The sequence below is a fragment of the Canis aureus genome, chromosome 21 (genome assembly GCF_053574225.1).
Source record: "Canis aureus isolate CA01 chromosome 21, VMU_Caureus_v.1.0, whole genome shotgun sequence".
Taxonomy (NCBI): Eukaryota; Metazoa; Chordata; class Mammalia; order Carnivora; family Canidae; genus Canis; species Canis aureus.
In genome coordinates this window covers 14,374,514-14,391,768 of record NC_135631.1, presented here as the reverse complement: position 1 = coordinate 14,391,768, position 17,255 = coordinate 14,374,514, and the positions used below count along the sequence as shown (strand labels likewise).

General features: G+C 44.6%; 1 protein-coding gene across 1 annotated transcript in view; it reads right to left on the bottom strand.

Moving 5' to 3' along the window:
• PTPRJ (protein tyrosine phosphatase receptor type J) overlaps positions 1 to 17,255 on the bottom strand; it is a 162,328-nt gene that overhangs the window by 10,476 nt on the left and 134,597 nt on the right. The window contains exons 11-20 of the mRNA XM_077863277.1: positions 15,684 to 15,815; positions 14,030 to 14,240; positions 13,790 to 13,914; positions 12,515 to 12,602; positions 10,582 to 10,623; positions 9,870 to 9,957; positions 8,081 to 8,171; positions 5,176 to 5,249; positions 4,939 to 5,073; positions 1,412 to 1,531 (exon numbers count right to left, since the gene is read on the bottom strand). Coding sequence (XP_077719403.1) covers positions 1,412 to 1,531; positions 4,939 to 5,073; positions 5,176 to 5,249; positions 8,081 to 8,171; positions 9,870 to 9,957; positions 10,582 to 10,623; positions 12,515 to 12,602; positions 13,790 to 13,914; positions 14,030 to 14,240; positions 15,684 to 15,815 — 1,106 coding nt within the window. The remainder of the gene's footprint in view (positions 1 to 1,411; positions 1,532 to 4,938; positions 5,074 to 5,175; positions 5,250 to 8,080; positions 8,172 to 9,869; positions 9,958 to 10,581; positions 10,624 to 12,514; positions 12,603 to 13,789; positions 13,915 to 14,029; positions 14,241 to 15,683; positions 15,816 to 17,255) is intronic.

Sequence of the window (17,255 nt, the reverse complement as noted above, 5' to 3'; positions counted from 1 at the left end):
CCCTATATCCATGACTTATGGAATCCTCAAAGATAATTCTCATAACCCAGAACCTATCCCACCAACCCCCCATAAAAGTCAACTCCCCTGAATCTACTCCCAGGCTTTGCTTTTGTGTACTATTCGCAATATACGTAAAGTTTTGTCTCCTAGTATGTTTCACTCAACTGCAATCTCACATTCCTCCATGGTAATTATGCAGTCTATACAGCCATCACTTCTAATAGCTAGATAATGATACACCGACTAAATAACCTATAGTTTAGTTATCTATTCTCTGAAAGCTAGAGATCTGAACAAGCTCCAAGTTTTCCCTCCATTATAAATAATGCTGAGATTCCTCTTTGTGAGTAATACGCCTTGTCCTATATTTCAGATTTTTTCTCTCAGATAGAGTCTCAAACTTGGAACCACCAGATCAAAGGAGAATGGTCATTTTTATGCTTCTAATATAAACTGCAAAGGGTTATACCAATTTACACACCCACCAAAAGATATCTATGTGGCTTCATTGCCTCCATTTCTAAACATCTTTAAGAAAAAGGACGCCATAATCTGTCTTCCTGCAGTGCCTACATCATGTAATTGGATTTTTTTTTCATAGCTTTTGGGGGGTGAGGCCATGTGTATATGCCCAGAAATCCTATTAATGTAACTGCTCTCAGATACTGCTCCCAACTGCAAATTGCCACTCCTGATGTCATATCTGCAACCAATTAATCCAAAAGGGGCTTGGTTTGTAACAAAAACTCTATAGACAAGTTACAGGAAAGTGTAAAAGGAACAGTTACTGCTGCTGAGCCACGCTCTTAAGATTCATTTCATTCAGGAATAACATATGATAACAACAACAAAAAAAAACAAAACAAAACAAAACAAAAAAACACCAGACTGATAAAAGCAGAAGGCAAACTGGTGGTTGCCAGAGGGGAAGTGGGTCAAGGGATGTGTGAAATAGGTAAAGGAGACTAACACATACAAAATTCCACTTATAAAATATATCAGTCATGGCAATGAAAGGTCCAGCATAGGGAATATAGTCAATAATATTGTAATAACGTATGGTGACAGATGGTGACTACGCTTATTGTGGTGAGCACTATGTAAAGTATATATAATTGTTGGGTCATTCACTATGTTGTACACCTGAAACTGATATAATACAATGTGTCAACTACAGTTCAATGAGGAAAAAAAAGACACAGATGAAATTCCTCTTAAGAAAGTAAAGCTAAGGGTTGCTTTCGAGTGTATGTAGATAGTTTCATCCTGTAAGAAGAAAGCAAAAAAATTTTTTCTGATGCAAAAAACAAAAAAAACATATAGGTTAATATCAACCTAAAAAGCATCACCCCAAACTTAATATGTGGTCCTCTTATCTAAGACCTATTCATCTCGGCCCCTTACTTACATTTTTCACTGTGAAGTCTCTGATGGTCCACTCTGGAAGAACAACTTCTGATGTCATTGCCACAGTTATGTCCCCGTAGTCCTGAGCCTGCTTGGAGGGCCAGTACTCCTCACATTTGGTCTACAATAAAATTGCATTTTTATACAAAAAGTCAGGTCATACCGTCTGCCACCACTAAAGCCTCACAAAGGGAGACCAGATACTGAAAACTGGCATAGAAACTAGATCAGCCCTTCAGTGAGGTTCTGTTTGACTCCTAAAATCGACTCCTAAATTTTTTTAAATTTACAATTATTGCCAACTCTCTTAAAATTGGTGGTTTCTTATAAAAATTCAGGTTTCTTGCTTTTCCTGAGATCTCAGAAGATCTGGCTTACACTGAGCCCCCATTTCTGTATGAAAATGGATTTAAAGCAGAACAGTCAATTGTCCCTTCTCTGAGGACACAGGCCCAGCCAGCTCCCTTTGGCCCCGACAGCAGCCAGTCCACAACTGTTCCCTGAACTAAAATTCAGACTGACCCATAACCCCATGCACCTAGAAGAAATGAGGACTTTCCCCAATACTTTTAGATCCACACTAATTACAACACAAATACACCAATAAAGAGAATCAAATCACTCCAGGTCTTTGATTTTTATAAATCGGTGGGTAGATGTAAACAGAAATAAAAATCGGAAACATCTGCTCTCCAAGAATATCTGAATGCCCAATTCAGCAAACAACTTATTACACTCACACATTCTTTCTCCCCTCTCCACCTCCCCTCCCTCACTTTCCAAAATGTGTCCTACTGCAGGTGGCTTCCAAACCTGATTATCTGACTCACCCCTGAGAGGTTTGTTTTGCTTTAAAAACAGATGCCCAAAAGACATGAACAGAAATCTCACAGAGGAAGACATAGACATGGCCAATAAGCACATGAGAAAATGCTCCGCATCACTGGCCATCAGGGAAATACAAATCAAAACCACAATGAGATACCACCTCACACCAGTGAGAATGGGGAAAATTAACAAGGCAGGAAACCACAAATGTTGGAGACGATGTGGAGAAAGGGGAACCCTCTTGCACTGTTGGTGGGAATGTGAACTGGTGCAGCCACTCTGGAAAACTGTGTGGAGGTTCCTCAAAGAGTTAAAAATAGACCTGCCCTATGACCCAGCAATTGCACTGTTGGGGATTTACCCCAAAGATACAGAAGCAATGAAACGCCGGGACACCTGCACCCCGATGTTTCTAGCAGCAATGTCCACAATAGCCAAACTGTAGAAGGAGCCTTGGTGTCCATCGAAAGATAAATGGATAAAGAAGATGTGGTCTATGTATACAATGGAATATTACTCAGCCATTAGAAACGATGAATATCCACCATTTGCTTCGACATGGATGGAACTGGAGGGTATTATGCTGAGTGAAATAAGTCAATCGGAGAAGGACAAACATTATATGGTCTCATTCATCTGGGGAATATAAAAAATAGTGAAAGGGATCATAGGGAAAGGAGAAAAAATGAGTGGGAAATATCAGAAAGGGAGACAGAACATGAGAGACTCCTAACTCTGGGAAACGAACAAGGGGTGGTAGAAAGGGAGGTGGGTGGGGGTGGTGGTGACTGGGTGACGGGCACTGAGGGGGGCATTTGATGGGATGAGCACTGGGTGTTATTCTATATGTTGGCAAACTGAACACCAGTAATAAGTAAATAAACAAATAAACAAACAAATAAATAAATAAATAAAACAGATGCCCAGGGGTACCTGGGTGACTGTGGGTTAAGTGTCTGTATTCTGCTCAGGTCATGATCTTAGGGTCCTGGGATCATCGAGCTCCCTGCCCAGCAGGGACTTGGCTCCTCCCTCTCCCTCTGCCACTCCACCTGCTGTGTGTGCCATGCTCTCGCTCTCTCTCTCTAATAAATAAATAAAATCCTTAAAAAAAAAAAAAAAAAAAAAAGAGCAGATGCCCAAACCCCAATTCCGGAGCTTCTGACTCTGGCTGGGGACCTGTATTTTTTAAAGGATTCCAGTTTCTAGACCACTGCTCCCAGAAAGAACACACATGGAGCTGATGCTCTCAGCTCAGCCTCTTCCCAGTCAGGTTTCTGTTGCTACCTTGTGGACAAGTTCTTAAACTCTCTGAGCCTCAGTTTCCCCATCTATACAATAATTATATAGGACTGTCGTCATAGAAAAGCAGTAACATAAATGAAGTATCTGGTGCAGAAAATTCACTGGCTCCCCTCCCTTTTCACACAGAGCCAGTAAATCCACTTTTCTCCTGACATAAGATAAACAACAACAGGTATTTCTGAGAATGTTCCACATGCGAGGCCCCAGGGCTCACCAGCACCATGAAGTTTATTTGCGTTCAAAAACAAAGTGCTTTTGTTTATATAAGAGCCTGTGCTCTGGATGCCAAGAAGTGGTGCAGAGCACAAGCTTCTGTATCCCAAGCCAGGGAAGATGGGAACCACTTCTTACTGTTTCATTGTTATCTTTCCCAGCCCCAGCCCCTACCAGAGCACCTTACACACACTTGGGGCAGGATAAACATCTGCTAAAGTGAAATGAAGAACATTAAAAGGGGTTTCAATGGGTTCCCACAATCACCTAGGGCAGAGCTACTCCAAGCATGCGTCCTAGACCCAGCAAAAGAAGCCTTACTGACAGCTATCCAAAGTGCAGTTCTGGGGATCCCACCACAGCCCTTCTTGAACTAGAAATTCTGGAACCGAAACCACTCTCCAGGAGATCCTAATGTTTGTACCATAAGGTCTGAGAAGTACTGATCAAGGGTGTGAACTCCTATCCCCCAGGTAACAAACCCAGAGCAAAAAAATGCGCAAAGCAACATTAGGTCCTACTCCTCAGGCACAGAACTTCTAAAGCCGGCCTGTGCCTTTCAGTTCTCCTTAGATGCATTTCTGGAAAGGTGGGGTTTTATTATGAGATGAAATCTTATCTTGGGTAGCAGCAGCCGGGGGACTTTAGGCCATCAAAAGGGGAGAAGGTACAGCTGAGACTTATCTGGGGAGAAGTCTGAGATTTGGGGTAGAGTAAGGGTGTTGGTGCTAAAAAGCTGGTGGGATCCCTGAGATCACAGATGAAGAAGCTGGGTGCTCAGAGAAGGGCCGGCGACCACTTACAGCACTGAGACAACCGGAGCTGTGCTGGCTCCCACCCCAGGAGCTTCGCACTGGGCTAACCCCACTCCTGCTGCTTGTAACTCCAGCAGCTGCCACCTCATGAATAGAGAACATTGATACTTACCTACAAAAGACAGTAACAGTAAAACTTTAAAAAAAGTTTTTAAAACTTTAAAACTTTAAAAAAAAGAGAGAGAGATTTCTAAACTTTTCTCTTAGAAAAGAAGACAGAAAATGAGTTTCTAAAAACAGAGGTGCCGGTGTTTGGGGAAGTATTTTCTTTAAAAAAACAAAGGCTTCTTAAGAGACTTACACTTTCACCGTAGTCAGAATGAATGAACTACCTTTTAACTTAATAATTTAAATAAAAGATACTTACCCTTCCCTGTTCGACACATTTGGTCAACATAACAATGGCATATATGTTTTTCTCCCAAACCATACGCCAAAAATCTTTCAAAGTGTTGGGTAGAGGCCCTTGTGTGGCAATAAAATCTTTCTTGGAATGGTAGCCCTAGAAGATGGAAAGCGACACAAATTCAGTGTCAAAGAAACAAAGAGGACCCCCAAAGATTTCATCAAAGAAGCCATGCTCTGGGCATGGCTCCCCACTTACGGGCATGTAGTTGGCATTGATGTAGTCATCACTTGAATGGGTCTGAATGGAAAGCTTGACACGGGAAATGTCATCTGACAGCAAGAGAAAAAAGGTATTATTAGAACCAGATGTCTGAGGAGAGTTACACACAGGAGAGAAAAACACAATATGGCGGCACAGGTGCTTCTGTCACAACCCAAAGGTGTGCCGCATGGCATTTTAAAGAGATGACCTTACTCAATCCTTACGGTCAGCCTGAATGACTGGCACAGAAAAGTCAGGCAATTATCCACCAGAGCCAGGATTCGAACCCGGGCAACCTGGCACCAGGGCTCAGCTCTTAGTCACACCAGATCGCCTTCCCAGACAACACCAACCTGTACTATTAACACCCCTGGGTGCGTGCTGTGAGCCAGGGAATGCACGGAGCAATTTTATTTATTCCTCAAAACCACCCCTACCAACTTTTGTGCCTATTTCACAAATGAGGAAACTGAGGGTCAGCGAGCTTAAGGGACTTCTCTAAGCACTGATGTCTGGTCAAGGGCAATCAGAATTCAAATCTAGTGCCCCCTGGGGGGTCCCTGGGTGGCTCAGCGGTTTAGCGCCTGCCTTTGGCCCAGGGCGCGATCCTGCAGTCCCGGGATCGAGTTCCGCGTCGGGTTCCCGGCATGGAGCCTGCTTCTCCCTCTGCTTGTGTCTCTGCCTCTCTCTCTCTCTATGTCTATCATGAATAAATAAATCTTTAAAAAAAAAAAATCTAGTGCCCCTTCCACTAAGGCAGGGCAGACACCCAGGTTTGTGTACTTTCTCTAGTCTCATAAAAACGTCGTTACAAATAGTACCAAATTCAAGAGTAAACTGAATTGGTAAGACGACTGTGGGTGAAAAGATCTAAAACACAAAATTCCTGTGTTTTCTAAATACTATCATCTCCAAAATGCACACACAAACTTGTCCAACTCAAGAAACAAAACAATAACTATAGAATTTCATGGGATCCCTGGGTGGCGCAGCGGTTTGGCGCCTGCCTTTGGCCCAGGGCGCGATCCTGGAGACCCAGGATCGAATCCCACGTCGGGCTCCCGGTGCATGGAGCCTGCTTCTCCCTCTGCCTGTGTCTCTGCCTCTCTCTCTCTCTCTCTGTGTGACTATCATAAATAAATAAAAATTAAAAAAAAAAAAAAGAATTTCAAATGTCAGGTGGAGTAATCAGCACCACCTACGTTCCTGCCTTTGATTATATACTATCTCATCTTCCCCTGGATAAAATAACATGACAATTCTAAATTCAGTTACCAACAGGAGTTTCAGCCTTAAACATTCCCGATAAAAATACCTGAACTCTCAATCTGAAAATCTCTGCAACACTCACAAGAACAGGCCAATGATCCTGAGCTAACTGTAGAAGGGCAGTTGTGATGTAGATCCTACCAGCCTGATTTAGGGTTTTTTTGCTCTTTGGGTTTTTTATTTGTTTTTGTAATCTGTATTTGCTTTTTTTTTCTAAATTTTTTTTCAGTTGCAGCATGCAATTATTTATCAGTTGCATTTAACACCCAGAGTTCAGCACATCATGTGCCTTCCTTAGTGCCCACCAACCTGATTTTGAAAGCATTTTTCTTGGAACAAGGGTCAATGTCCACTGTCAATACAAGGAGAGGTAGGGGGGAGGGTGCATGAAGAGAAAATGTAGGAGCTAAGAAATTCTGAATCTAAACAGAAGTTAATGTCTTAGGCTAGGAAAGAAAAAACACAGCTTCAAATGAAAAAAGACAATATCACTAAATGTCCTCATGTAAAAATTCTCAGCAGAAAAAAAAAAAATTCTCAGCAGAGCTTATAAATTACAGCAAAATCAGAACACAGCTGCAATCTTCTTTAATTCCCACCCAAAAGAGAGACCACAAAGAACTTTCTGTGGAGGAGGGTTTACATTTCATTTTAATGGATGATGTAATACATAATTCTCATTTTATCTTTTTTTTTTTTAAGATTGTATTTACTTATTCATGAGAGACAGAGAAAGAGAGGCAGAGACATAGGCAGAGGGAGAAGTAGGCTCCCTGTAGGGAGCCCAGTGTGGGACTCGATCCCAGGACCCCAGGATCACAACCTGAGCCAAAAGCAGATGCTCAATCACTGAGCCACTCAAGTGCCCCTAAATAATTTTCATTTTAAACCCAACCTGTTGTTATCCCCATCCATTAGGCAGACTTTGTTAATTCTCAAAATGTGAATTCAAATACAATTCATATTTGGTGTTACTCCCAGGGTACCTGGGTGGCTCAGTTGGTTAAACACCTGCCTTCGGCTCAAATCATGGTCTCAGGGTCCTGGGCTCAAGCCCCTGAGTCGAGCCACAGAATAGAGCCCAGAGTCGGGTTCTCTGGTCAGCAGGAAGCCTGCTCCTCCCTCTCCCTCTGCTCCTCCCCCACCACCCCTCTCATGCTCTCTCTCTTTCCATCTGTCTCAAATAAAAAATAAAAAATAAAAAGCATTACTCCCTGCCTCCTTCTACTCCCTTCCTTTCCAGAACAATAGCAGCTGAAATAAGGGACTTTAAGATAGAGGGGTAAGAGCACAGACTCTGGCCCTTTCCTCGAAAGAAATGATAGACCTCATCCAAAGCCTGGCCTGCTATGGCCAGCTGTGTGACTCTGGACAGATCACCTAGCTACCCTGTGCCTCATCTTCTTCATCTGCAAAATGAATATTGTACTACCGTCTTCAGAAGGTTCCCGTGAGGGCTGGATTCAAAAGAACATGCCTAAATACAGGGCTGAGCCCACCACAGGGTGGCCCAGGAAGGACTGCAGATGTGGCTAGTCAGTACCTTGATCCCACTGCCCCCCATTGTTAGAGGCGTGGTGGCCAGTGACAGAGAAAAGGGAAGGACGTGTGGAAAAAAAAAACAACTTACAGGGCAGAACATTATTATAGCGATTCTTTCCTCTATTCTCAGCTGCTTCTGCAGCATATTTAGGTAGGTTAATTCCAACAAGCTTCAGATCCTGAAAACAAAACAAAGGAAGTGTCCGTTTACTGAGTGTCCAGATATTCTTTCTACTGAGCACCGAGGATGACAGAACAAAGTGGGAATGAAGAGGTGCTTTGGGTTAGACTGCATCTACCGAATAAATAGGCTGGAAGTTCTAACCCCTGGAACCTGAGAATTCAGCCTTATTTGGAACTTTGGTCTTCACACTGTAGTCAAAATGAGATGAGGTCAATACTGGAGGAGGGTAGACCCTTAACCCAACAGGACTAATGTCGTTGTAAGAGGAGAAGAGGCACAAAGATACAGACATACAAGGGGAGACGGCTGTGCTAAGATGAAGAAGGGCACAGGAGTTAGGCTGTCACAAGCCAGGCATGCCTGGGGCTTCCAGAAGCCAGCTGAAGCCCTGTGGGATCCTCTCCTAGAGGCTTCGTATGAAGCACCGCCCTGCCCAAGCCTTGATTTTGGACCACTGGCTTCCAGGACTGTGAGACAATAACGTTCTACTGTTTTAAGTTGCCCAGTGTGAGGTGCCCTTGGAAACTAATGCAGAGGTTCAAATAAAAGCAGAAGGATAACCCTTTGCCTTCAAGGAGCTTAGAACCTTGGAGTGGAGTGTAGGGAGAAATAACTATCGTTACAACAAGACAGAATTAAATAAACGCTGACTATCGGTGACAGGCTACACGTCACAGATGAAACAGACACAAAGGGAGAACTGAAGGCCTCCTCAGCTGTGCTTTGAGTCATGCAGTAGGTTGAATGGCGGCCCCAACAAAAACAGGCCCACGTGGCAACTCCTGCAACCTGTGGAATGTGAGCTTATCTTGGAAAAGAGTCTGCAGATGTATTTAAGTTGAGCATCTTGAGATGATATCATCCCAGATTATGTGGGTGGGCCTCAAATCCAATAACAAGTGTGCTGACCCAAGACGCCCAGAGGGGAGCCATGGGTGGGGGGAGGCCACAGGAGCAGAGACTGCCCTGACTCAGCCCTAAGCCACAGAACACCCAGAGCTACGAGCATCTTGGAAAAGGTAAGGAAGGGGTCCCCCCACCCCCAGAGAGTGGGAGGGAGCACTGCTCTGCAGGCACCTTGACTTTGGACTTAGTAGAGCCTCCAGAACCGCAAGAGAATTCTATTGTTTTCAAGCCACTGGTTTGTGGTGATTTGTTAAGGCAGCCACAGGAAGCCCATGCAAATGGTGAGTAGGTTCAATCAAGGCACAGACAGCGGCAGGGCAGGGTTAGGGAGGGTGAGTGTACAGGGCATTCTGAGAGAGGGGCTCTGGGCTGCTGGGGTAGGGGGTAGAGCACATGGGGACGGCAATACAGAAACTCCGCAGCACCTCACACAATGCTCAGGAATCCGCCTGGGCCACATAGCTCCCCATGCCAGCCCCAAAAGTTTCCTACCAGTTAACAGCCCTCAGACTGAATGGCCCATTTTCTCTCCCTTTCTCTACACAATCTTCACTTCTTAATGAGATTAAACACACAAACCATGAGCAGGAGGAGGGAGGGTACATCTAAGTGCTCACAGCCCAGGGGGCCACAGTGGGACCCCTGGGGGGACAGGCAGGAACACCTCTCCCCTCTAAGAGGGCCGCCTCTGTCGGTAGTACTTTCCGGTGAAACAAAAAAAGGGCGGTTTTCCAACTTTCGGGAGAAAGGTAAAGCAATTAAAACCACATTATTTCCAACCACGTACTTCATATTCTTCTGCAAACCCACAGTTGGAGTCCGCTTGTTGTTTCTTAAAGTAGGCCTCAAAATTCTCCACTTTGATTAATTTGGATCTACAAAAACAGAACAACTTATTAGGACTTTTTTTTACCTTCAATAAAGTTCATGCTCAAAATAGGAAAATATAAGTTATTAAAAAATTAAAGCAGCCACTCACTTTTTAGGTCTTCATCATAGAAAGAGAAAGAAAAAAATAAGCAATTAGAAGCACTGACTCAATCATGACTCAAGAAATGATAGTAAACATCTTCCCAAAAGAACAAAAACTATACTATATAAACACTGGAGGGAAGGTCAATATAATGTTATTTACAAGATACTAAAATATAAACCAGAAAATCTCCCTTCCTGACTTTGTGACTTTGAACAAGGTCTTCTCCTACATACTGATAACCCACTTATTTTCTTAAAAATCACAATACATATATTTATTGGCAGAATATGGAAGTAAGGTTTTACTTGCCGCAATAGAACAAGGCAAGGAAGCTACTAGTTTCAGGAGACTAATAAACATAGATTCCTTGAAAACAAAGCTACAAGAACTTCTGGATGATCATGACCAAATGTGTCAATCAGAAAAAACGACAGCAAGTTCCATCAAAAATTCTCAAGAATGTCACTGAACAGATTGGGGTATTAAATGTCTTAAAATAAAGCTCATAACTCCAGAGACTTACTTAATTTGAGAGAAGGATACTTCATTATTCTTTGCATCTTTCCTGTTTTAAAAGAAACAAAGACCCATTACACCAAAGAAGGATAATCCTGTGCTTTTTCCCCTTTCATGTATCTGTAAAATGTCTTTTTTTATATATATGACACTAAATCCTGTTCCCTTATACTAAGGTTGGTGGCCAAGGCAGCAAACACTGGTTTGTGAAGTAACTCTCTTTTTTATGATCCAAAAGTATAGAAGAATTTTGCTCAGGCAACTGTTAGAAATATCCTTGGCTATGGGGCACCTGGGTGGCTGAGTTGGTTAGGCACCTGCCTTTGGCTCAGGTCATGATCCCAGAGTCCTGAGATTGAGCCCTGCATCGTGCTCCTTGCTTAATGGGGAGCCTGTTTCTCCCTCTCCCTCTGCTTCTGCCTGCTGCCCCCATTTGTGCTGTCAAATAAATAAATAAAATCTTAAAAAAAAAAAAAGATAAGATAAGAAATAACTCTGGGTAAATATAAATTGGCAGCATGCCCCGTTTGTAAAGCCAGAGTCACTTTTTCATACTGTTTTTTGATAAACCTTTCTGATAAGGTAATGGAATAAACCAGAAAATATCTCCACTATGGGTATGATGGTGGGGCACCTGGCCCTCTCCTGCATGGCTGGCTAAACCCCACATTGGTATTTAAAAAAAAAAAAAAAAAAAAAAAAACACCTTCTGGAGGGCAATTTGTCAGTATGTATCAAAATTGAAAACATGCATCATACCCACTGAGCCAGCAACTGTCCACTTTGGAATTTAGCCTAAGGAAATAGTCATGAATGCGCCCAAAGATTTAGGGACAGATTAAGTAACTGTAGCAAAAAAACAAAACAACAACAACAAAAAAAAAAAAACCTGCAAACATCAGAAAAATTGGTTGAATAATTTCCATACAGTTGAAGGCTCTCTATCCACTTAAACTGAAGAAGATTTGAAGCTGTCCACAATGTCTTAAATAATAAAGCAGATTAGAAAATAATACGCATAATATGATTCCATTTGTGTGTGTGTGTGTATTCACGTGTGAGTTTCACAATCATATCAATGTTAAATGTAGTTTTGTGCAGGTGCCATGATTATGAAGTATCCAGTTTCTTTGTTCTTCTTTTCAATATTTTCCTTTTTGCCACAAGCATGTATAACTTTTATTTCAACAAGAAACAAGAAAGCTGTTTTGACCCATCCCTCACACGCAAAAAATTTTAATCTGCCTGTCAACCCAACAGGGCAAGGTGGTGGCCGAAGAATCTGGCATAGTTGCTTTAAACTCAGAGCCAGGATGAAATTCCCCACCTGACAGCACCTGCTAAGCATGAATGAATCGCAGTTGATACAAAGGCTTCAGTCAAACAGGAGAGTGAGTGATGGAGTGCAAACATCAGGTTCAAGTTCATCTCCATACTTCCTACACTCAGCTTGTGTGTCCTTGCAATGGGGCTTTCAAGACCTGCCTCCTAGAGCCCATGAATATGAGAACTGATGGAAACACAAATCCGGGCACACAGTAAGTGCTCAAAATAGTTGCTATTTTTACTGTTTAACCATGTGCTGTTTCTGTAATGCTCCTTGGTGTCACATCACAGATTATTGTAGACATCACAATGGACCTCCCTAACTTCCAGTCAGACAGAGCAGGTGTTCAAACTAGCTAACTCTAAAATGAAATCTCTTAGCACCACAAAACTGACTCATGAACCCCAGGGCACAGTTCAGAAGGAGCCCTACACAGCACCGTGTGCCCTAGGGTGCTGAGAGGAAGTGGGACTGGCCAGTGAAGAGTGTGGGTGATAGGGACTTGGGGGCCCATGACAGGAGTCCTTCTGATTGTGTAAATGTCTGAAAGTTTCCATAGTAAAAAGCCCCCTTAAAACAGGAGGATATTATCATTCAAATAAACAACAGTTGCCTTTTCTTTCTCCAGAAGATGAAGCCTCCCACAGCCACAATGACCAGGGCACCAAAGATGCACCCAAAAACTGCTCCACAGATGACACCTGAGAAAAGTCCAAATGAGAGGCACTTCAGAAGATGTTCACAAACTAATAATACAACATACGTTCATTAATTGAATTTAAATAAAATTAAATTAGATATTTTTCCAAAAAAGGATGCTCACAAACAACCGGCCCAGAGTCCTCAAATCAGAGAGAGAGAGAAAGAGAGAGAGAGCGAGCGTGTGTAAACTCAACTGCAAACCTAGGGAACTGGGCTGTCTATGATTTTTGAGTTGTTCTTACTGCAGACATGTTTCTTCGAATGAAACTGCATGTAGCAGCCCAACATATAAAATAGAGAACCAGGCAGAAATGTTCTTGTGGCGATAGGGTAGGAGCAGGGAGGGTCTCAAGACTGGCCCTGCGTGGTGGAGCAACCACTGTTTAAAATCTACTAGACACAATGTCCCCCGTGGTTCCTGTCGCTTCTGACCCTTCTGACACTAATGCCCACACAGGAGCACAAGTACCTACAGCATCGTGCTCAAGTGACATAAAACCCACTTGTTTATTGGGGAAGGGGGTGCGAACTCCCTGAACTCTGCTTCTGGGGCTTCTTTCCTGAAGCCAACAGCTATCAAGTGTAAAAACCAGACACACTAACAAACCAGTTGATCCCTTTGTATATGCCCCCTCCCTGGGCCTTCACAGCCCTGCCTTCGGGCCAGAGACAAAGGGATCCACTGGTTTGTTAGTGCGCCATCCAGCTCCTCTTACAGAAATGAGGCTCCTAAATCACTTCAGTCTGTGTGATAAAGGAGGGGAGCACTTGACAAGGAGTCTGGGACCAGAGTGTCAGGCCTGCCTCTAAGCAAGTCACTGTCCCCTCTCTGGGCCTTCACAGCCTCATTTCTATGAGAGGAGCTGGACGAGACCATTTCTGTGACTCCCTATGACCCTAACGTTCAAAGGTTCTACGCACTAAAGGTCAAACAGTGTGCCTGGCACACACATTGAGAAGCAAGGACTAAACCATGTTTGCAGAGTGGAAGTGCAGCGTTGGGGGGGAGGGGGGCTGTTGGGGACCTCCTCAGAGGAAGCAGAGGTGGGTCCTGATGGCTGCGTGACATCTCAGCTTCTGAGAGGAGAGACCAGCCAAGGGAGGCGGGTGGACACCTGGCCTTCTGGGGACACCGGAAGCAAAAACCCCACTGAAATGTTAACGGCACTGCTGTGCTTTTGTCTACCTGGATCCTGGGGCAAGTAAACCGCGTCGGAATAGGGACTGAAGGACACGTAGCTCTCAGCGCCATCTATGAGGCCCTTGCTCTGAGGGCTAAAGGTGATGTTGGTGAAGCCGGCCACACAAGCCCTGCGGGAGGACAAGGAGGAAAGACAGAGCTGAGACGTGGCCACCACCGCCGGCATGCAGAGCAGTGCACGCGCAGGGCCCAGCCCCAGAGGCAGCAACCCCATATAGGCATTACCGATAGGAGCCCAGGGGTTCCAGCTTCCCGTTGTAATAACCGTGCGTGTTTGACTCGTTCCCAACATCGATTTCGTATTTCAAGACTTTAGCCAAGCCCTGAGGATGTCTCTTCCCTTCTGTTGTTATGAGGTATGTCACGTACGTCTCCGAGGTCCCCTTTTTGAAATCCTCATACGTGTATCTCAAAACATCTGGGGACGGGTGACCAGCTAAGAGAAGCACATAGAAAGAAAGGCATAAATAAGCAAGTGATGGCAGAGATTTCAGTTTCACATGCATCTAAACGATGACGTTGACACTGGGTGGTAATGATGACAGCTCGCTGTGCCAGGCTTGGCTTAGATGAAGTTCTGCGGGCTTTGCTTGCATAACCCCTACGTACAAAACCATCGTCACAGACAACAGTCTCACCACGTTAGGTTTACTACCCCCATCTTACAGGTGGGAAGATGAAGGCACAGAAAGCTAAAAGGACCTGGGCCTGAGGCCACACTGTGCACACAGTCAGGCTGACTTCTGACCCAGACCATCGGCTTGGAGCGCACAGTCTCACCCACCACAGGCTGGCAGTGGTCACTCCCAGTCACTATGAGATACCACCTCCTTCATTTGGCGAGGCCTAAGCGTGGATTTTGCTGAAAACCTCACAATGAAAGGACTTGAAACAGACCCAAAACGGAATGACAGAGGAGGAGAGAGAAAGAGACAGATGGAGAGATCTCAGTATCAGTTGTTGAAACTCTGCCAGAAGTGTATGACACCAGCGAATTCCTTGCCTTCTAGGATGCTCACAGCCCTTACAAGATACTTGATCCCTCCGTCCCCGAGAAGGGGAGGACAGTACCATGGGCTGAGAGCATGGCAGAGGCAGCACTGCCTTGTTCCCATTTAAAGAATGCACAAAAACAACAAAACTTGGATGAAAACCCAGGCTTGTGCAAAGCACCCACATGCGGCTAACAAAGACACCCTCGAATCATGCCCTTCTTCCCACCAAAGAATGTAATGAAGCCCTGTCAGGGACAAGGGGCATGTGAGCCACCTCCTCTCTCAGCTGTGAGGATGCTTTTTGCAAGTTCCCATCACAAACGCAAATCACTTCCTGTTTTCCTTGAAGAGAAAGCTACCCTTTGAATATGGTGTGTTTGTGAGAGAGAGAGAAAGAGAGAGAGAGAGAGAGAGAGAGAGAAAGTTGGTTAAGATGAACATTCCATCACTTAAAAGACCCTGTATTGTAAAAGAGAAGAAAAACCTAGGTCAAAGGTCGGCAAGGTATGCTTCACAAACCAAATCCAGTGGACTGCCCATTCTGACAAATAATGTTTTACTAGAACAGCCACGCTCATTCTTCATGCATCGTCTGTGCCTGCTTTCACCCCTCGGCGCCAGAGTCGGGCAGCTGTGAGAGACTGCATGGCCTGCAAAGCTTAAACTATTTGCTATCCAGCTCCTTATAGACAGTCTGTCAACCCTGACGGAGATCATCGGGCAAATAGCTCACCCACCCGCTTTTGAGGGCCACAGTGTGGCTACAGTGCAAAAACAGACATGTATTTGTATCTCCAATGTGACTCAGTGGGCACAGGAATGCCCCCCCCCCCCATCATGACATGTCTCATGGGCTGTTGAACCTGTAACTGACCCCTCCTTACCATTCCCAGTGGTGAGAATGAGCGCATAGGCTTTGATGGGTCCATGGCTGGCTTCAAACCCACTGAACTCAACCTTTACTGAATTGTGACTGATGGACGTAATATTCGGGGATCCATCTGGAGAAGGGGGGTCTGAAACAGAGCAAAATGAAACATGATCACCCACCACTTAAATAAAACTAAAGAAGATACAAAATTATTAAGGAGAAATTTGCTGCAGTGCCCTGGCTCTGGAGCGATGGGCTGGGCTCATGCAGAGCACATGCAGAGCAAGAGGCAGGGAAGGGAAGTGGGGGGTAGAGATGGCAGGTTCCGCAGCTCACGACGGCACCTTCAGCATGCCCAGCCACACACCCAGGATAGGATCCCCACAGCCTTGGTGGCTAAAGACAACCTGCCTTTCCTATCTTCTCCCAGCCTCTTCTGACCCAGAGGACTGAGGTAGAAGGAGATCAAAAGAGAGCCTGTGTGGCTGGATCTCTAAGTGGGGAGCCATTGGCAGCTCCCTGCCCACCATGGGGTACGGTATCCAATGCCCTGGTCAGCTAAAGACAGTATGGGAGAGACCTAGAGGGGAGGAAGGCTGACATGCAGAGATTACACTTTCTCCTCAGACCTGGCTGTGTTTCTGGTCCACATTCTTCAAAGTAAAGTCCTCTTTTTGCTAAGGTTGGTTTAAAACGCCACCTTGAGAAACCCAACCGACCCTCTTCCCAAAAACCAGAAAAACCGACACAGGAACATTCCATGCGAGCTTCATGATGACATGCCTCCCTTTCTGAACTGAGCTTCTTTCTTTTTTTTTTAGATTTTATTTATTTATTCATGAGAGACACAGAGAGAGGCAGAGACACAGGCAGAGGGAGAAGCAGGCTCCCTAGGGGGAGCCTGATGCAGGACTCAATCCCAGGACCCTGGGATCACAACCTGAGCTGAAGACAGACGCTCAACCGTTGAGCCACCTAGAGGACCCCTGAGCTGAGCTTCTAAAGTCACCCTCCAAATGAACACAAAAGGAAGAAAATGCTGAATTAAAGATGATCACACATGCACACACTTCACCTAAGTTTGTCTCTCACATACAGTGTGTTTTCATTATTATATTTAAGATTAAAGGAGACAGAGAAAACTGAACAAAAACACCACAACGTGGCTCCCATACCTGCACCGCCCAGCACGGCAGCCACTGGCCACACAGAGCTTTTGAGCTCTTCAAACATGACTGGCCCAAATTCAGAGGCACTGTACACGTGAAACGTAGACTGGATTCCATGTAATACAAACTACATGTTGAAACGATAATATTTTTCATATACTGAGTTAAAGAAAACACAATTTAAATCAATGTCAGCTCTTCCTTTTGACTTTTTTTAATGCAGCTCCTAGAAAATGTTAAATTCTGCAGGAGACTCATATTATTTTGTCCTGGGCAGCAGAGCTTTGAACCAGGCTTCGGCAGCCTCTCACGTAGCTGATAGCAGTGACCACTTGAGGGCACTATCCCCATACCTAACCGTCACCTGCTGAGCCGGCTTCCTAACTCAGGCTCCCTGGATTCCCCTCTGAGCCTGG